At 35.8% G+C, this 22,021-nt stretch overlaps 3 protein-coding genes and 1 pseudogene across 3 annotated transcripts in view; 2 read left to right on the top strand and 2 right to left on the bottom strand.

Annotated features, from left to right (window-relative positions):
- On the top strand, positions 1,038–2,038 carry LOC18588240 (ethylene-responsive transcription factor ERF017). The gene has a single exon (XM_007012522.2). The coding sequence runs from the start codon at positions 1,185–1,187 to the stop codon at positions 1,776–1,778; it is 594 nt and encodes a 197-aa protein (XP_007012584.2). The 5' UTR covers positions 1,038–1,184; the 3' UTR covers positions 1,779–2,038.
- LOC18588241 (ethylene-responsive transcription factor ERF016) lies at positions 4,095–5,593 on the top strand. Its single transcript, XM_007012523.2, has one exon. The coding sequence runs from the start codon at positions 4,865–4,867 to the stop codon at positions 5,312–5,314; it is 450 nt and encodes a 149-aa protein (XP_007012585.2). The 5' UTR covers positions 4,095–4,864; the 3' UTR covers positions 5,315–5,593.
- LOC18588242 lies at positions 10,745–16,951 on the bottom strand (annotated as a pseudogene).
- LOC18588244 (beta-galactosidase 7) overlaps positions 17,409–22,021 on the bottom strand; it is a 15,232-nt gene continuing 10,619 nt past the window's right edge. Inside the window, exons 11-15 of the mRNA XM_018126773.1 lie at positions 18,750–18,859; positions 18,425–18,652; positions 18,137–18,351; positions 17,822–18,030; positions 17,409–17,656 (exon numbers count right to left, since the gene is read on the bottom strand). Of these exons, the coding sequence (XP_017982262.1) occupies positions 17,616–17,656; positions 17,822–18,030; positions 18,137–18,351; positions 18,425–18,652; positions 18,750–18,859 (803 nt within the window). The 3' untranslated portion in view covers positions 17,409–17,615. The remainder of the gene's footprint in view (positions 17,657–17,821; positions 18,031–18,136; positions 18,352–18,424; positions 18,653–18,749; positions 18,860–22,021) is intronic.

The following is a 22,021-nucleotide window of genomic DNA, read 5'->3' on the forward strand; positions in this document are numbered from 1 at the left end:
AACTCAGTCTGACAATTCAATAAAAATTTAATTAATAAAATAGGGATTAAACTAAGAAAAGGCTATATTAAGATAACTTAAGATTAAATGGTACCGTTCGTAGAACGGGCGTCACGGAGGTGCTAACCCTTCTCCGTGCGTAATCGCACTCCCGAACCCATCTCTAAAAAACGTGGACCAGTTCTCGTTCTTTCGACGGACCTAAAATTAATTTAGGGCTTCGTCGATTAAGAATCGAGTTAATAGGTGACCAATCACACCTAGATAAAAAAGATTGGTGGCGACTCCCACACCTTGCGATTTTAATTTTCGCCCCGCGTCTGGCGGACGGGTTCCCGGACCCGCACGTCACGACAAAAAGAATTACAGATTTTGCTATTATGTTGCTCGGTCTTTTATTTATTTTTTTTAATAATCTTTGTAAAGAGAGGTAAAAGAGAGAAAGATTGCAATTTGTGACGAAAAAGGATGATATGTAGAAGAAAAGAGAGAAGAGAGAGATCTATCGAGAGAGATATGATTATTTTATGAAAAGTTGACGTGTTTTTGAAAAAAAAAAAAAGTTTATTTTGAAAACTTTTATTTAAGTTTTTTTTAAAATTTTATTTTTTTAAAAAAATTATTTTTTTAGAGTTTTTTAAAATTTTATTTTAATTTAATTATTACTTTTAAAAAATAAGACCAAATAGACACTAATGCAAGCATGTGATGCAGCAACATCTTTTTGCTATTTAAAAGCCAATAAACTATTCACTTCATCTGCCTTGATTTAAAGTTTTAAATAATAATAAAAAAAAGGTTTGGAAATTCGGGCACGAGTAATACAAGGCCCACGTGGTGTAAATATTGCCCGAACTCTCCCCGCGTAACAACGCCAAAGCTATTCCATCAGTCGCCACGTGCCCGTCCTGAAAAGCTTTGCGGCTTCAAAACTTCAAATCAACGCGCCTCTCTTTCTTTGACTGATGACAGTCAGAGACTATTCCCCCCCCCCCCACTCACATATATATAAGAGAGCCGCAAAGTCCCCTATTCGTAAACTCAACAAACCAAAACAATCCTTTGCAAACTGAAAACGCTACTACTGCTACTTACTAACAATTTCGAAGACAGAAGCGAAGCAAAGAAATACTCAAAAGACAACCCAGTTTTTCTCTCTTTCTTTTGATTTAAATCGTAAGCGAATGGTGAAAAACATAAGCGACAGACCTGCAGCTGAGAGAAGCGATTTACGATTCAAGGGTGTGCGAAAGCGAAAATGGGGGAAGTGGGTGTCCGAAATCAGACTACCCAACAGCAGGGAAAGGATTTGGTTGGGATCTTACGACACCGCCGAGAAAGCAGCGCGTGCTTTCGACGCCGCTCTTTTTTGCTTACGCGGCGGCTCTGCTAAGTTCAACTTCCCTGACAACCCACCGGATATAGCCGGTGGCAGGTCTTTAACCCCGCCCGAAATCCAAGCCGCCGCTGCTCTGTTTGCCAAAACGGAGCCTCCGAGGACCCAGGTGGAGCAGTCCACCTCTGGGTTTCAAACGGAGTCCTCATCACCGTCGATTTCAGAAGGGACAGTTCAGTTGGATAGTGACTTGCCAATGGACGGGTCGTTTATGGATCTTTTGACAATGGGTTCGGATAATTATGCTTCAGATTATGGCATATTCCCTGGATTTGATGATTTGTCAAGTTATTTTCTCGGATCATCGGTGCCCAACATCGGTTGTGAAGAGGATAATATTGAAGGGATTTTAGTCCCAGAATCTTTTCTTTGGAATTTCTAAAGCGCGTCAGGGCGAATTCTGGGCATTTTAGTATCCAGAGTTGCATCCTATTGATGGGCCAATTTTTGTACGGTCCATCCCTCTTTCTCATTCTAAAAAAAGAGTCAAATTATTGTTTCTAAGTATAGTTTAATCGTGAAGTAGAATGTAAAGTAAAGCATTGTAGATTTTTTTTTTTGTAATTTTTGTAGTAATTGGTTCAATTAAATGAACGATTACTGTTCTCGATTTTCTTTTAATACAAATTGCTCATTATGTCACTTCGGCTACTGAAATGGATACCACATGTTTGTTATGGGTTATATTAAGTTAAGCGATGCCATTGGACTTTCCTCGTACTTGCAGGGCCCAAGCTGCCATGACATTGCATTAAAAAAACTAAAGACTTTCTGCTTTGCACCTACAAAATTGTCACATCCCATTTTCTATTTATCCATTTGACATCCATAAAATTGAGGAAAAGCGATCATCAATATACTTAGTTACTAGACCTACAATTTTTTCAAATTTTATGCTTAGTATTTTTATCTAGCAGATAAAAAATTATCATATTGATTGTTAATCATTGTGTATAATATAAAAATATAATATTATCTTAACAAATGCTCTAAGACAATCTTTAATGATATTACTTTTAATTTTTTGTGGATTTAAAAAAAGAGAGATTCAAATTTTACTCTTTAAATAATAATATCATACACTAATTAATGAACCAAATACTCTTAACTTTTATGTAGAAAAATTTTTGAGTTTCAATGTTCTTAGAGAGTGAATAAGGAGAGTAGAGTTGCTTCTAGAACTATATATAGTTATTTTCATCATGCTTCTTTTTTTACAATAAAATTGGGATATTTCATAAAGAAAATAATAGTAAAGTTGAAGAAACTTATGGGACAAATTAATAATACACCTTTCGACTTACTCAGATTTGATAACAAAAGAACCTTTGAGTTTCATGGTTGGCATATAACTTTGGCAATGTCTTTCTTAGAGTGAAAATTCAAGAGTGCATGATGCTTAATTATATGTCTTTTTTATTTTTATTTTTTTTAATTCTTGCATAAGATTGGACAATATCTTCCTTCTTTTTTCGTTAGATCTCTTGTGTATCTAAAAGAAACACAGTTCGGTGATCTTTTCACTCTATATTCAATATTTAACGAAAGTAAGATTTGGTCGTAATTCTTTGATATGTTCATTAAAAGATTTTATCAGTTTTAACAATATGGCACATGCAAATTTCCTTTTCGCTTTTCATATTCACTCATTTTCAATCACTATCAAGATATAATTGACTAATAATGGCATAACAACCAAAGAAAAAAAAATCATCAAAATATCCTCAATTTAAAATTAGTTTATTTATTTATATTTGAGGATATTTTTATAATCCCTTGAGAAATTAAAAATCATTCATAGAATATTAATTGTGAAAAAAAAATCAGAAGGCACCATATGGGAAAAAAAATATTGAAATAAAAAGAAATGTACGTGAAATTTACGATTTCAAACTTTATGTTTATTTGTTGTTTAATGTTATTATTTTTTTACGATAATTGTTAAAGAGTATATTTGTTCAGATTAAGATATAAAATAGTAATATTTTGATATAGTATATTAAAAAATATCATATTAATTGTCAATCCTTTTGAATTGTAGTTTCAGCTTTACTCACTCTCTTCACTTTTAGTCGCAAGCATGGTTGAGCTTCCATGTTTTTAGAGAGTGAATAAGGAGAGTAGAGTTGATTCTGGAACTATATATATATATATATAATTCTGTCCCATTTTCTCTTAAATTGTTTGATTTCTACACAATGAATAAAAAATAGTAAATGCTTCTTTACTTACAATGCTTGATACATAAATTGAGATATTCCAAAAAGAATATACTAGACTGAATATATATAAATATATATACACACACATTATGATAATTCAACAATTAAAATTTAATTTAATAATTTTTATTCTATTTTTTAAAAATCAAACTTCTTTTTCTTTTTTTTTTGTTAGATATATATATATATATCTTTTAGCTCTATATTCAATGTCCTTTTGCTTTATATTCAATATTTTGCAAAAATATATTCAATATTCCACAAAAATATGATTTGATCATAGGTTTTTGATACGATCGTCAAAAGATTTTATTAATTGTAACTAGACGATACATGAGCATTTCCTTTTCTCTTTTTCATACTCACTCATTTTCAAATCGTTATCAAAGGTAAAAACTGACAAATAACGAAACAAAAACAAATGAAGAAAACAAAAAAAATGCGGCGCTGTAAAATCTTGTGGTGTTAAATTATTTTGTGGTTTGGACGAACAAAAAGCAACAAACACCCAAAAAACATGCATGCTACAAAATCTAGAAGCTAAATCTTTGGAACTTCTTCTGGTTAGGAGGAAGATGCCGAATCGGTGGAAGTAACACTGAGTCGTACGAATCAGTTCAAGAGACACCATAGATTTGACAACAATTTATTGAATGAAAGACAACTCAAGTCTCCATCTAATGCCAGCTTTGAGCTAATTGGCAAAACCAGGCTTCCCCAAAGATAACCAAAAGCAATGAGAATTCTTATCCATCACTGTGCCTATGGCTGCTTGCTGCTTACACACGGAAATTCTTTCCGCCACCGAGGCCACGTTTGGGCGAAACCTACAGCCAGGCAACTATTCATCCCCTTCAAATTTTGGTATATATGAATTTAGGTTGACCTTCTAGAAACAAAACTAGCCACGAGACAGTGGAAAGGAAATAGAAGCGAATTGCCTACTTGCTCCACGTGTCCACTTACCGCACATGCAATTAAAATCCTCCCACGTGTTGACCCAATTTAAATCCGACGGTTTATAAGCTTCCACGTTGAGTCCCCATGTTCGCCCATCACCGCAAAATCCCGGCGGTATTTCCTCCTTAGTTGCGTACGTGGCAGTTCTTCGAACATCCACGCGCTCCGTCCTTTGAGTCTGCCATTTTTCCTCTTACAAATCTCCTCTTTGTTTTTTTCTTTTAATATTGCTACATTTAAAATAAAAATAAAAAGCGTTCGAAATTCAAGGAAGCGGAGGAAAAAAATGGTGAGGCCGGGAAGGGGGAGGGATAACGGCGTTAATAATAACAGCAGCGCCCGTTACAAGGGAGTACGTATGAGGAAGTGGGGGAAATGGGTAGCGGAAGTACGGCAACCGAACAGCAGAAGAAGAATATGGTTGGGTTCTTACAAGACAGCAGAAGAAGCAGCGAGAGCTTACGACGCTGCCGTTTTTTGTCTGCGTGGGAGTTCAGGGAAGCTTAATTTTCCGGATAATCCTCCGGATATAGCAGACGCTAGTGAGTTGACGCCGGAGCAAATCCAGGAAGCAGCTTTCAGGCACGCGCGTAAGGATATTACTGAAGAAGCGGAAGTGAAAGAAGAGATGGCGGCGGGTGGGAATTTTAACGGGGAGTGTTATTTTGGTGGTGGGAGTGTCGGAGATGGGTCCGGTGGAACTTATTATCACTCGTCTGGTTTTTGGACTTTCTAGCTCTAGGAGTTTTCTTTCTTTTCTTTTTTTCTTTTTTTGTTTTGTTTTGAATACCACGTTAGTGTATGCAAATTTGATAGGTTTGTAGTTGGAAAGTTAATGGGGAGTTTTTGAAGTGATTTCTATAGTGTTTTGCCTTTCAATATGATATGTATTTCGGCTCAATTATGCAAATTTGAATGGAGTTACAGATCTACAGTATCTGTAAAGGTTCTATCAACAATCTGTGTTCCTTTGGAATTGCCATATAAAACGCTGAAATGCATACTTTCTTCCTTATTTCTTTATAACTTTTCATCAAAGATACTTCTTTATTTTCGGCTCAGAAAGAAAACTTGGACTGGTATAGCCACTTGATGAAATTGCTAGTGTCTTTTAGTTCGATGAAAAATCTCTCTTCCGATGCAAGAAAATGGAATTCAAAGTATTTAAGAAGCAAAGATTCGTTGAACTAGCTAACATGTTTCTTTCGAGTTTGGCGAGTAAGAAGATTGGCTTTGAATGTTTTAACGACCTTTTCCACATCGGCTTGACTTTGATTGAGTAGCTTGTACAAATTCCCAACTTGAAATAACCGCAAAGTCCATGGGGATGGGGGATTGTCACGTTTGCAAATTCCGTTGGAAGCCTTTTGCTTGGCTTTCCCACAGAGTTGCAATCGCCATGGAAACCTGCATGCGAAGATCTCTAGCTTTTAGACACATGATCAAACAGCCTGCTCTCTTTAAATTAGAACAAGAAACACCTTATTATCAGTATAACAAAGAGAATAAAGTGTAATTAATACATAAATTTAAGTATCAATATGAATGGGATTAACACATATCATTCTATTTCCAACATACACCTTAAAAAATGGAATACATCATTTCAAGTTTGATAAAATAGTAAGGTAATGAAGTGAATAATTCTTACCTATGTCTTTCAACAACCAATTTTGAGCGCACATTAGGCTTCTAGAGTACCCGCATGAAGCCTACCACAATGAGGACATACCATCTCTTTTAAAGGTGGGTAATGGAGTTCACCGCTTTTCCACCAAGCAATTACGTCAAACTTTGGATTTCTTGGCCAAACTTTCTTTCTACTCCAAATAATCGTCTAACTCAGATTTCACCAATGAATTATCTGACCCTTGATATATATTCATTCAACAAGTCTCTTAATCCTTTGAACTTTATATTCAGCCAAGTTTCCCAAAAATTGTTTCTCAGTACTATCTCTAACCCTTTGAATTCCATCACCAATAACCTTCAATCCATCTTGGACAATCAAATTTAAAATATATGCAACAGCAAAGTAAGTGAAACAACTATGCATAGTAAGAGATAATTAGGATTGAGCTTGGCCATAAAGAGCAATTTTCAACACAATCAACGTGGACAATTTCTTTGTCAATGTTCCAATCAGACATGCAATTCAGCAGCTCCTTGGAGAGAACAACTGATGTATAAGGGCAGGCACATAAACAAATCTAAAATTAAATTGAAACAAGCATAAGGCAGCGAATTATAAGGCTAAACAAACTTAATAAATAAATCATCCAATTTGGCAAAGTGTAGTAATTAACATACCTCGTGACCAGACTCTGCAGTTCCCGATTATTATCAATGAATTGTGCCGTGATAGCCATGAATCTTTTCTTTTGGTTTCAAGCTGTCCACATATCCGTTGTCATTGCAATCCTACTTGAACTCTTCTCCTACAACTCCACAGTCTTAAGACTTTTCACATCCATAAATCTTCATGATGTCACTTCTAACTGTAGTTCGAGAAGGAATCTTGAACAACGGCTGAAGGCTAGCTGTATAGATTTTGGATCCGTGATGTTCAACCATTGAAATTGGATATTCACGCTTTATTATCACACTAGCAAGGTCCTTTGTGGAAGATTCTTGATCAAATGTGTAATTACTTATACACATTTTTCCACCTGCCGCCGCACTGCTGTTGCCTTGCACTCTTGCAAGGCCTTTGTTTACAAAATTTTATAATGATAATGCAAATATTTTTTTCCATTCTTGCTTTTTGATCCAACAATTGCGCTCTGCTTTATCCTCTCAATTGATTTTGATCCTCTTACAATGATTCCAGACCACAGATTTCAGTCTCTTTTCACTAACTTTTGGGTCTCCTTGATCATTATTTTCAACTTGAATAGGTGAATCCTTAGATCGCTCTATAGGACTCGATGAACAACCAATTCCCATCGTTAAATTGACTGCTAGCAACAGGTGGGAAAGAATCACTGACTTCCGTAGGACCCATACCATGCACCTTCTCTTCTAACTTTGCTTTTTAGATGTATATTTATTAGACGCTTTTCCATCATTTGATAATCTCTCTCTCTCTCTCTCTCTCTCTCTCTCGGGCAGGATGGGACAGGCAAGGAATTGAATTTTTCTCCATTTTTGCCTTTATCTCCGAAATTTGATGTTTAAACCCGCTGTTGAAAAGTGATTGAAACTTGGTTGAATTTTTTTGATACTAAAGGCATTGGGCGGGTTTAACAGAAGTTTCAGTGTTGATGAAGGCTTGTTTAATTTTAGTTGTTTCTATTTTTGATTAAACGGTGGTCACTGAGTCGTTTTGTGTTTTGGTCAGACTTGTGTTGGCTAAAACGGATTGTTCATGTGTCGATTCTGCGCACAAGCTGAAACGCATAAGTCTACATCGTTTTGATATTTCTTCTTCAAGTGTCTGTTGTAATAGCCTTTGCAGGCTTTGGTATTTGTGCATTCTTGTTATTGAATTTGTTTTAGTTTTGTTACCAAGATCGACTTTTATGGGATCGATTAATCTGTTGTAATCGAGGTATATAACCTCTACATGAAATGAAAAATGTGTGAGAAAAAGAAAAGTTTTCCTCTCTTCATCTTCTCTTCTTTCATTTTGATTTTAAGATTTTACAACATGGTATCAGAATATCTATTTTCTTAAGAGACTTGTGACACTTAATTCTCAGCTTACTACTCCTTAGATTACTTTTTTCCTATGAGAGATTGAGTCATGGCCTCATCCAACTATAGTGCATCAGCTCCACCGGTCTTCATTGGAGAGAATTACCTTATCTGGACGGTCAAAATGAAGGCGTTTTTGAGAACCTTTCAATCTTTGGGAAGTGGTTGAGGTAGGAAGGGATACACATGTCCAACATGGGCTCAAATAAAACAACATGGTGAAAAGGTATGTAAGAGGTATAAAGCTCTCTCATATTTACATTTTACAATATTTGATTCGATTTTTACAAGAATTATGACCAATGACAATCTTAAGGAGGTTTGGGATAAACTTAGGGAAGAGTTTCAGGATAGTAATCATGCTAGGCAAATCCAGATATTGAATCCGTTGAGAGAATTTGAGGTACTGAAAATGAAGGAGGATGAGAGTGTTAAGGATTATAGGAACAAGATAATGAGAATTGTAAATCAACTGAGGTTATTAGGAGAAGATCTGAATGAGAGAAGAGTAGTTTATAAGATTTTAGTTAGTCTTCCAAAGAAATATAAGGCTAAGATTTCCTCTCTAGAAGATGTTAAAGATTTGCCTAGGATCACTATTACTGAGTAAGTGAATACATTGATAGCACAAGAACAGAGAAGAGACATCAGGAATGAGAATGCTATTGAGAATGCATTAGTGGTTGAGACTAAGGGTGAGCATATCCTTTGACAACAAGCCGAGCTTTCAACTTATTCACAGAGCCATCACTATTCAATTTGGTTCTATAAACCCATCGAACACCAATGACTTTTTGGTTTGTTGGTTGAGGAACTAAATCCCATGTATTGTTCTTTTTAATCATATTTATTTCATTTTAACTTCACTGAATGATGCAGGCTCCATCAAGGCAACATGACACTTGTCATAAATATCAGCTAGACTTCTAGTTCCTCTCACTGCAACATCATCCACATCTTCATTATTTTCATCATGCTCCACCTCTTGTTGGTCATTAGTGATTGACAAATTTTCTGAGGACTCAACTTCAAGCTTGGACCAATTCCATCTTTTTCCTTCATCAAATTGGACATCACGATTGAGAAAAACTTTGCTTGTTGAGACATCATAAAGCTTATATCCTTTGTTGGTATCGCTGAAATCGAGATGAATTGATAATTTCTATTTTTCATCAAGCTTCCTTTTTCTATTCTCTGGAATTTGAGCATAAGCTATGCATCCAAAAATTTTCAAGTGTGCAATTGATGGTTTTGTGCCATACCAAACTTCATGAGGAGTCCCTTTTGTAAGAGCTTTAGTTGGTGCAATATTTAGTCAATAGTTGGCTGTGTTAACAGCCTCGGCCAAAAACTCTTTGGTAACTTCTTTTCAAATAACAAGCATCATGCCATTTCCATCAAAATCCTATTTTTTCTCTCTGACACCCTATTTTGCTGTGGATTGCAAGGCATCGTGAGTTGTTGTTGAATCCCGAATTGAGTCAGATACATCTGAAACTCAAGAGAAGTATATTTTTTCCCATTATCACCTCTAAACGTCTTGATAGTCAAGCTTGTCTGGTTTTCAACAAGAGCCTTGAATTTTAAAAAACTACTAAGAGCCTCTGCTTTATGCTTCAAAAAATAAACCTAATTGTATCTTGCAAAATCATCAATGAATAAGAGATAAAATTTGTTCCCACTCAGTGTTAAAATCCTCATTGGCTCTCCTATATTTGTATGTACCAGTTGCAGCTTTTGTATAGCTCTCCATTTGGCTTGCTTAGGGAACAATTTCTTTGACTGTTTACCATATTGGAATGTATCATAGATGTAATTTAAAGAGCCAATAAATGGTATATTTTCAACCAAATGTTCATCATGCATAAGCTTCAAAGAATTAAAGTTTAAATAACTTAACCTTTTGTGCCATGAAACTGTATTAGATAAAGTGCAATTATAAGTATGATGTTCAAATTCTTTCCAATTGACAGGAAAACAATTACTCTTCATTTTGTCCGTCATAATCTCTTCACCAGATGGCCCAGACACTTTGCATGCCTAATCCTTAAACAATAATGCATAACCACAAGCAACCAGTTGTCCCACACTTAAAAGATTCTGGTTTATAGTAAAAAAACATAAAACATCTTTGATTTGTTTCATACCTGATGTAATTTCCACCTCCACAGTGCCTATACCGTCAACTTTTAAATATTCCCCATCAATTATTTCTACATTAGATTTATATCTGTCATCGAACATCACAAAGAGACTTTTGTCGCATGTCATATGCCTTGAGCATGCACTATCTAACAACCATGTCTCTTTCTTTCTCACTTTTGGATTACAGTTGGCTACAAAGAGCACTTCCTTCTTTTGATTTGCTTGTTCAGCTACTATAGCTATCTGTTCACTTGTCTGGCTTTTGTTTTTGCAGACTTTTTCAATGTGCCCAAGTTGATTGCAAGCTCAGCACTTAATATTTGGTCTAAATCAGCATATTTTTCCAAATGATTTTTCCTTTTTGTCTCTGACCATCACCCCACTTCTTGTCTTTCTCTTTCCTGTTTGGTTCAACTTTCTTTTGATTGAGTGAAGCTTTTTTTTTCTGCCTAGCTAACAAAACACTCTCACTGTGATCTACCACTAGGATTGCTCTCCTTTGTTCTGATGCGTGCAAGGCATTTACCAACTCCACAACCGTGAAGCTTGATAGGTCCTTAAAGTCTTTTACGAATGAAATCTTGGTTTCGAATTTTTCTGGTAAGCTAACCAGAATTTTGTTGACCACATTTTTCTCTGGTACATCTTCTCTTAAGAGCTTAAGCTGGTTTACCACTTTAATGACTTTATCAATATAATCCTTTAAGCTTTCTTCCTCCTTCATCCTCAGTATCTCAAATTCTCTCTAGAGATTTAAAGCTTGGATTTGTCTAGTTCAAACACTATCTTGAAACTCTTCTTTTAATTTATCCTAGGCTTCTTTAGCAGACTAACATGTCATAATACGTGTAAAAATGATATTGGATATTGTCGAATGGATGCAAGAAAGGGCTTTAAACCTCCTTGCAACTTTCTCACTGTGCTGCTTCATTTGCGCTACGGTCGGATTATGTCTTTGTTCAGGTGGATCTTCACCAACTTCCACCACTTTCCACAAGTCTAATGTTCACAGGTAAGCTTCCATTTTCACTGACCATAGTGTATAATTTTCTCCTAAGAAGACAAGAGGTGCTGGTGCATTGTAACTAGTTGAGGCCATTCGATTTTGATCTCTGAAAGTCTTTTTTTATGAGGTAGGTAGGCTTGTGTTGGTTTTTTATTAGGCTTTAATCACTAGAAGAAGGTTTGCAGGTCTCTTAAGAATTTTTAAAATACTCTAATACCATGCTGGAGTTATAAAGAAAGAGAAAGAACATGAAACAGAGACAAACTTCATTGCCATTTTATTAATAACTGATACATATTTATATTACATAGTAACCGATTTAAGTTAAACTAAATTTAATTACAACTTAACTAGTCACTATCAAACTAAAAACCATGATGACCATTGTGACTTTTTTTACAAAATGACAGAAAGCCGCAAACATATTTCGACGGAATTGCGGCTGTGACATCCCAAAGCCTGCTCACGTCTTTCATATGGAAAAGTCCACCTTCCATTTTTGGTGTCAAAAATATCTTCAACCTTTTCTGTCAGGTCTCTTCAATATGATCTCAATAGTCTAACAATTGAATTTGTTTTAGTTTCCTCACCAAGGCCGACTTTTATGGGTTCGGTTAATCTGTTGTACTCGAGGTACATAACCTCTACACGAAATGAAAAATGTGTGAGAAAAAGAAAAGTTTTCCTCTGTTCATCTTCTCTTCCTTCATTTTCTCTCTGTTTATCACAATTTTCTGAGATTTTACAACACGTCGAGGTGAGGAATGGAGTTCCCTGTCGGATTCATCAAAAATTAACATTCCTATTGATTAATAAAAGGAAATGACACATCTTTGGTAAATTATATGCAAATGAACATTAAGCCAATCATGATAAAATCCTTCATATGGATGCCATCTTTTTTTCTCTGTTAAGTAGTAGTATTATTTTCTCAACACAATGATAGTCTCTGATGTTATACAGGCAACAGGAAAATTCCAAAATTATGTTCTATTAAGGCCTCAGGATTATTTGTTATACAACTTAATTTTTAAGCTGTGATTTTGTTGAAATAAAGAAGAAGAAAAAGGTTGGTTTGCTAAACCATTGTCAACAAAATGCAATCAGCAGAGAAAGGGTAAGCCATCAAGTAAAATTAAATTATGAAGGAGACATGTTACGGCTTCACTCGTTCATCAAACACATTTCTTTACGAGACATATATATCCTAGTGAGTTTCTTTCCCGTATCTTCTCCTTTACGTTTTGATGCTTCGTATATATTTTAACCGCAAACAGCTTCTACTGCCAACTTCTTTGTAACGCCCAAATTTCTCAATCCGAATGTTGCCTCTGATACATCGATGCAACAGCTTGGCTTCCCCGCAAATGCATAGAAAAGAAATTTTAAAATTATAATATAATTTCCTTTGCATCGTGAAAATTTTCATATTTCGATGGTGAGGATTGCTTATGATTACCTTTTCCACTGCAGCCAAGCCGTTAGTGGCTTGAAAGGAACCTGCCTTGTATGAGCCACATGATCGCTGGGGGTCCCCAAAGCTGGCAAACTGGATATCCGCAATGGTTCGCCCACCTTGGTATGACAGTTCCAATGTGCTGCACTCATACGCAAAACCACAAATTGCTCCTACTGTCACAATCTGGAAAGAAATGTCCGTAGTGTTTCCACCTATTTCCTCAAACAAGATCAATTTGTTCGCACCATTGCTGTTTAGGAATGATCTCGGAATGTGGTACCTGATACAAATGTAACACTTTTACAGTTAGAGGTTGGAGTTCTTTAATTTACAGTCCGTTATACTATATTGTTAAGCAAATGAGTGTTTTACCATCTTTGGGAAGGATTGCCACAGTTTGTCCTACATCTGTTATCCCTGTATGAGCCACGGTAATCGCATGTGTCACTGCATCCATTAGCATCAGCTATTTGCGATGGCCAGTAGCGCCCAATGCTGTATCCATTCACCCAGGCATGCCCCTTGCCCATGCCCCTAAACTTAGATTCATTAGAACTAAAGAAAAAAAAGGGAAAACAGAACATTTCAGAACCATTTTTGATCAAGTAGTACCTTTTACGAAGTCATGGGTCCGCCAATGGGAAAGTTATCAGCAGCAAAGTTTTTCCCATGGAGTGATTTTGGATCGTATAGACGTTTGGCTATTTCAACATTTAACCCCACCTTCACCACAGAAATAATGAGATGAGTTTACCCCTAGTATTAGTGCTTTTTCTGAAAATTTTAATTAAAAAAGAGACAGGAAGGAGAAAGAAAAAAGAAAATTACTTTATAAAACCAGTTGCTTGATGTTAGATCAATCGTCTGTTTCCCATTGATCAACTGCACTGAGCCCCCCGCTAAGCCAGTAGGTTTCAAGTCGTTCTTCTCACCATAGTTCTGCATGCCGATATTGAAGCAATGTTAACAACCCTGTTTCAACTGTTTTTTAAGATTGGAATTATGTTTGAAAAATGAAAATGCTTGTGAACTTGACTTCTTAAATGCTAGGATCGTTTAGCTGTTGTTTCTACTAAAGTAGTGGGGAAGTGCGTACCGCCAATCCATATGTGGCACTGAGTAAAGTTCTGGTTTTTGGCCCCAGGGTTGAGAGAAACAGGTTCTTTTTTATTCACATAAGCATGGAGTGCATGGCCATTGGTGCTGACGGGCAGGTTTGCAGCTCTCCAGGATTTTCAAATTGTGCTATTGATATCAACACTATTTTAGATTTTCAAATTTTGTCAGAGTTGAGGTTAGGAAATTACCTAGTCATGTACCACAAGTAGTCACTGATATCAAGAGTTGCTTCTTTCTGGTCAAGAACTGTTGCTCTAAATCTACCCTTTCCATGGAGGGTGTCTCTCATGGCCTCTGGAGCCCACGCCCAGTTGAGTTTGGGGGCTTGCTCTTCTGTCTCAGGTACATCAGCATCTCCCTCGTTTGCATCACCATTCGCATCCTCAGTCTCGTCCTTGTAGTTTAGGTTCCTTATCATTACAGAGGTCTGAGAGCTAAGCTGTGGACAGTGATGTATATACAATATATCCATTGTTAGCATTGTTATTTTGGCTGTGGCCTGTGAGTATTTAGACAACTTCATATGGTAATTGTGAAGGAAGAAATGAAAATATGAAATCAATCTCTTTTACCTTTGCACTGTTGTAAATTTCCTTGTTGCCATTCTGAATAATACCAACAGACCAAGCGGGCACAAAGTACTTCCCATCTTGGTCCAAGTCGACATCGACATCATTTTGGCCGTTTACATTGCTCAAGAAACACGATCTCTCTCCGGTAGTATTGTTGGCGTACATGGTCAACTGATTGCCGAGAGAAACTTACATCATTCCTTTCACCTCCGATTGAGCATTTTCTTATATACATATGTCAGTTGTCACTTACATCGACATCTTTACCATAATTCTTGGTTGTCACTGTGCCGGTAGTGAGAGCTTTCTCCCCGACTCTCAGAGCTGCATGAAGTTGCTTTAGATGCCCATACTTCTGCTGGTTAAGATTCCCTGAGATGTTTGATTTTCAAAGCATTGAGCTTACTAACAATGCCCAATCTTGGTTTAAAGATTCTACTTTAGAATTCAAAGTGTAACTTGGCCTTGATGCAGAATCAGCACAAATAACATATTAATTATTTCATCTTTGATTACCATATTCATCGAGTTGTGCATCATAATCATATGATGTAGTAATGCATGGACCTCCAGCAGTGCGTCCGAAGTTTGTTCCACCATGATACTAAATTTTACAGGGCAAGAAAACAGCATTAAGAAAATATGCCTGTTGAAAATCCTCAAATGAAATTAACATGATGAGACCAACCATGTAATAGTTATTCAAGATTCCTCCCTGTTGGAAAAAGCTTGCAACTGCAAATGCGGGTTCTTCAGCTGCTCTATGTGGGTCTTTGCCTCCCCAAAGTTTGAACCTAAGAAAGCAAGGATACAGTGTTTAAGACTTCTAAGGTCTAACTGGTCTGTGACAATGAAAGAGGCAAAGGAAGAGAAACACACCATCCAGTCCAGTTTTCGGTCCACATTTTTGGACTTTTAGGATTGTTTGCCGTGAATTGGTCACAGTAAAATCCATTGCAGGTATTGATCTGCGCAGAGGAAGTAAAAAAATGTTACTAAAACAAATTCAATCACTCTTACACTATGGTTCTTGATTTATTCAATCCGCAATTTGTCTTCAAGTACAAATCAGTATACCATGGATTGAGGAGCGTCGGCCTGTTGGCACATAAACCAGGGAACACCCACATTTTGGGCAACAGCCATTTGTGCACACCGTTGGATGCAATTTTTCCCTGCTTCTCCATACCCTTCCATGATGTTTCCGTATTCATTCTCTATCTGTCATAGTTTATATATAGCAAAAAACCCTCAACACTTTAGCTAATAATGATACCCTTGCTACCTATATACATAAATTAACTGAAAACAATATTGCTAGAATTTTTGAAAACCTGGGCAAGAATTATAGGGCCTCCCTGTGGTGCAAACAGCTTGGCCCTTATGACCATGTCGACTATGTTGGTCGTAAAAATGTCCATTTCCCTCTTTATTTCATTATGAAATTGTTAGAATGCTTACAATCAAAATTAATGAACACTGAAAGAAAACAATCGTCTAGTAAGTTGAAAAGAAACTATAATAATCAAAGTTGTGACCTTGTAGATCTCATTATCGGTTCTCAGTTGAATCCCTGGTGTATTGTGAAGCCACATAGGGAAACCTCTGAATGTAAAGGAAATGTTATGTTAGGACTTAGATTCCAAGTAAGAACATATGTCTTTTGGTATTCTAAACTTAACCATAATTCCATTCAGCACAGACATAAGGTCCAATGTTATGCGCAGAATGGCATAGAGACCAGCTTTCTGGATGAGCTGGAAAAACTTTATGAAGTTCAAGTTTCCTGAGAAATCATACTGAAAGCAGCCAAAAACACAAGGGAAGTCAGGAATATCTGATATAATTAATATAATTCTACAACAACAATTCAGACCTCACGGCGTTTTGGCTCACGGCGATCCCAAAAGACATGTTTCAATCGCATGGAGCCCACCATCTTTTGCCTTCTGAATCAGATCAGGCCACATCTGTTCCATGTGAATAGTTAGAAGAATTTTTTTTTTTTTATTTCAAATGAACATTGCCATTTGAGGATTTTGTTTTTGTTTAACGTGGTTGCAAGTTTGTTCTTCATTTTCATATAGTAAACAGAAACATAATTATTAATTACCTCCTCAGTGCTGCGAGCATAATGAATGGCACCATCATTGATAATCTTTCGCTGCCCATCAATGATAATGGCAGTTGCATCATATTCAACCTTGGCTGCTGAGCATGAGCTCAGAAATGCTAAGGCAGCCAGGGGAAGAAACTCAATCCAATTATTTGGCATCGTTTTTAATGAAGTACACTACTCTTTATTATTTCCCAATGATGATGAAGGTGAATGATAGAAGACAGAGGAAGCACTAACACTATTACTAGTAAGAAGAAGAAAAAGAGAAAAAAGAAAAGAAAAGGAAAAAGAAAAAGGAACAAGCTTTCTCTACGGTAGCCAGCGGCTTAAATTCACCTAAGCTGAATATCAAGGCATTTATTTGTAAACCCCATCAACAAAAACTATCCAATTGTTCAGATCAGGACAACTCATTCTTTCTGCAATTTTCTATATCTGGGCATAATATGATCCTTTGACATTAAATCGGGTTGCGGATTTTGTGCAAGACCACAAATTTGAACCATCTATTAGTTTGGATTAATACTGAAAAGTAAGAGAAGATAAATTTCCTCGGATACCAATATGGTTAAGCTGGAGACCTTACTAACTTTTAACTTCGTGAAACCAGATAATTTCTATTTTTGCTTGCTTTGCAACTTTGTAGGCTCATAGAACAACATGCAAAAAAACAACCTCATACGGCATAAGCAAAAAGGCAATCTCATTAAAAAATTAAATATTCATCAAAACTTTGTAGAACACTAAACAAATATTAGGCCTACTACCTCATAAACTAAAAATGAATATACTAATTCCCTTAAACGCCGTACATGCTTCAAAGAGCAAACTAAGTAATCAAGACACCAAAAAGCAAAATCCAAGCAAACAGCTTCCACCGCTAGTCTTTTGACAGCACAATAAGCTTTTCCAAATTTATCTTCAGAAATCTCGAAAGAGCATGATTCCTTGCCAACACATTCCTATTAACATTCATTAGATGAGAAAAAATTAATATCATTATGATTCGAAAAGAAATAATTTATTTAAACAATTAGAAAAAATTATTATGCAACTTAATTGTTCAAGGATGGACACTGCATCCACTTCTGATTCACATTCGCTTTTCTTGAAGGCTCCGCACACACCTTGTGGGTCGCCGAAGCTAGCGAAATTAATTCTTGAAATTGGTCGATCATGGCAAGACAGTTCCACCTTCTTTCCCTCATGAGCATTTATGCATGCCGTCCCGATTTCAACAGTTTGAAACTGTACTCCAGAAGGATTACCACCGAATTCTTCAAACAAAACTAATGTGTTCTCACCGTCTTTAATAAATGATCTTGGAACATGATAGCTATCAAATAACAACAAAATTTTGACGGTGAGGGATCGAATTCTTCTTTTACAAATCAAAAGAATAAAAATTATAGTACCGGGTATTTATGTCAAACATTGCTTACCATCTCTGAGTAGGTTCACCACATTTAGAGACACATTTTTTATCACTATATGGGCCACGATAATCACAAGCTTCAGCCTTGCAAGCGTGCTGATCAGCTATATAACTGGGCCAATACCTACCAAGACTATGAGTATTCACCCAAGCATGGCCCTTTCCTAAACCTAGTAAATCCACAACAACTGGGGCTTTTCCCAATGGAGCTTTGAAGGTTGTCTGCATTTAAAAAGAATCAATAAACTAATCACAATAGACAATATTGGTGCACTGTGCAAATCGTTCGAATTACCTTGTACCAAGTCAAGTTCCTGTCAACGGGAATAGAATCCGATCCCCATTTCAACTTTGAAGGACAATCTGTTTCGTACAACTTGTTTGCAACTCCATCCAACCCGACCTTATATGACCATTTCTGTGATGATAAATCTTTGACTACTTTGCCACCTTCTTTGTGAGCCACCAATTCCACAGGAGACAGAACTCCGGTAACATTCAAATCAAACATGGGGCCATAGTTCTGCAACATAAATTACGTCAATAACATCATTGAAAAGTATAACAATCATTATTATAATATCAAAATTACGAAACAATTATGATGGGTGGTAACATACATGTAATCCAACTGCGGCGCTGAGCAATGATATCAAATTCTTTCCAGGGTTTAGCTTGACTTCATGCTCGAAAACATATTTTTGACTGCTATAGTTGGCCCATTGAGAACCTAAATTTGAAACAAATAAAAATTATATCAAATATTACAATCAATAATATATATATAAACGAAATAGAGTAAAAAAGAATCTTTTCATTACCGATGTATTTTCCATTAACATAAGCATGAAGAACATGGCCGCTATTAGTTACACGAAGGGTAGCCTTTGTTGTACGAATATTAGAAACAAAGGAATATAAAACTAGTAAAAGCAGTAATTGGTCTGAAGCATAGTATCACTGTCCTTAAGGATAATTTTCGCCCCTTCGGAGTATAAAACTCGATGCAAAAGGACTGTAGCGGTTATCTTCCAAGATTCAACAGACCCTTCCTTATAGTTTGCACAAACTATTAACGGATCACAAGAACAGCAAAAAGAAGAAGTAGAAAACCCAGCAGAGAAGCTTAAGAGAAGAGAAAAGGCAGAGGGAGAAAGCTTTAGAGAAGAAAAGCTTTGGTGTGTCTTGTGAGTGAGGGTGTGAGGCTGTATTTATAGGCATGGAGTGAAGTGAACGTTGCACCAAATAAGGTGAATGTTGCACCAGATCAGGGAGTTGAGGAAAACCTAGTCAGCATTTATACCAAGTCAGATAGACGTTGGAGCAAAACCAGGTTAAACGTTGAGGAAAACCAGGAGAATCAGGTAAGCATGGTAGAGTTGGACTTTGATTTAATCAAAGGCTGAAAAAGTTCAAAAAAAATAAGGTCAAGGTACAAAAAGTCACTTGGGCACAGCCCACATGTATACTTGAGCACGGGAAGGGGGAGAAATATGAAGTTTTTAACTGTTTGACCTAATCTTGTGTGCGCGCGAGCCCACTCTATTTTCCTTGCTTGCAACAAGCCCATAGTTGGTTTCCCAATATAAAGCATTCACCTTTTATGTATTTTGACAATGTGGGATGTTTGAACCTTATGAAATACATTATTTTCCAACAATCCCCCACATATTTCATAAGGTTTTATAAGAAGTTTTGCTGGGTCAAATTTTATTTGAGTGTAATGCATCGTGACTGGTGCTTTTAAAGCTATGAACCACCCTTAGAAAGAATGAAATATAAGTCACAGAATTTTGGTGAAGTTTGTAACTTATATGAACCAAAATTCTTTATGTGAAATATAGTTTTCATTAATCACATTACACCCCTACAATTTCTGTTGTTCAACGCGGTTTTGCGCGAATAGGCCATGCGCGTGCCTAATTATTCATAAGTGCTCTAGAGAATTTGCCATGGTTCTCATAGGAGAGGCCCCACTCCACACTTATATAGGTTGATTCCATCAAGTGTATATTACAGTATAATACACTACCCATAAGGAATATGGAATGCATTAAGAGTTTAACTCAACCTCTCTTACATTGCAGTTTTGTACTACTTACACACCATAGGAGGGACAATACTTTCAATAGTGCATTAATTTATCAACAAATAACTTGTCAGAAGTGACAACTGTTTTTCCTTGTGCTTCAGTTCTTCGAAAGAGGGCGTGGGTTCATATCCCACTTCTGACACCATTGTAGATTTAGCAATTATTGTTTGTTTGGCTAATTTCTAAGTTATAGCATCGCCACCAAGGGTGAATACATAACCACTCGTAGATTTCGTCTCATCTGAATCTGAGATCCAGTTAGCATCACTGTATCCTTTTAATACAGCGGGAAATCCATTATATAAAATACCATAGTTTATGGTACCTTTCAAATATTTCATCACCCTACTCAAGGCAGTCCAATGATCTCTATTAGGACTTTGTGTATATCTGCTCAGTCTACATACAGCATAAGCTATATCTAGTCGAGTATAATTCATCAAATGCATCAGATTTTCAATAATCTGTGCATACTCAAATTGAGCTACACTATCACCTCTATTTTTCTTTAATTGAATATTACTATCATAAGGAGTACTCATAGGTGTGACATCAAAATGTCCAAACCTTTTAAGTAGCCTCTCAACATAATGCTCTTGTGTTAGCATTAAGCCACTATCACATCTTATGATTTTAATACTCAAAATAACTTTGGTTTCTCCCAGATCTTTCAAGTCAAATTTAGAAGCTAAAAAGCATTTTATTTTATTAACCACATCAATGCATGTACCAAAAATAAGCATATCATCAACATATAAGCTAATAATCACACATCCACTATCAACAGTTTTTGTGTACACACATTTATCAACTCCAACAGTAGAAAATCCATTACTAACAAGAACTTGATCAAATTTCTCATGTCATTGTTTAGGTGCTTGTTTCAAACCATATAATGATTTAATCAATTTACAAACTTTGTTTTCTTGACTAGGAACAATACATCCCTCGGGTTGTGTCATATAAATTTCTTCTTCTAAATCACCATTTAAAAAAACAGTTTTTACATCCATTTGATGAACAATAAGTTTGTAAATTGAAGCTAAAGCAAATAAAATACGAATTGATGCAATTCTTGTTACTGGAGCAAAAGTATCAAAATAGTCAATATTTGGTTTTTGACTAAAACCCTTTGCAACTAATCTAGCTTTATATTTATCAATAGAACCATCAGGATTAAATTTCCTTTTAAAAATCCATTTGCAACCAATTGATTTGGCTCAAAGTGGTAAATCAACTAATTCCCAAGTTTGATTTTGTAAAATCGAATCAATCTCATTTTGTATGACTTCTTTCCAAAATAAACTTTCTTTAGAAGAAATTGCATCAACATAAGTCAAAGGATCATTATCTACAAGATAAGTATAAAAATCATTACCAAAAGGAATTTTGGTTGAAAATTCCCCCTTTATTCCCAAGGAATTTTGGTTCCTTTGTTTGGTTGAAAAATGATCCAAGGAATAGCCATTCCATAAGAATGGCTATTCTTCAAAATCCTTCAAAACCAAGGAATAGCTAATACCATCATCTCTCATGGTATTAGTTATTCCATGGTTGAGGAATAAATTCAAAAATTGATAAAGACAAAAATACCACTTACAAGTTTGAAAAATTACAACTTCATTTGTATAAAATATTATTTTTCTCTCTCTCCTCTTTCTCTCACTTGATTCCAACTTTTAATTTAATATTAATATTTTAAAATATTAATACTAAATTATAAATAAAATATTAATATTTAAATTATCAATTATTAATAAAATAAATTATAAATTATTCCTATTTAAAAACAAAATAAAT

Source organism: Theobroma cacao, chromosome 9, assembly GCF_000208745.1.
Source record: "Theobroma cacao cultivar B97-61/B2 chromosome 9, Criollo_cocoa_genome_V2, whole genome shotgun sequence".
NCBI classification, from domain to species: domain Eukaryota; kingdom Viridiplantae; phylum Streptophyta; class Magnoliopsida; order Malvales; family Malvaceae; genus Theobroma; species Theobroma cacao.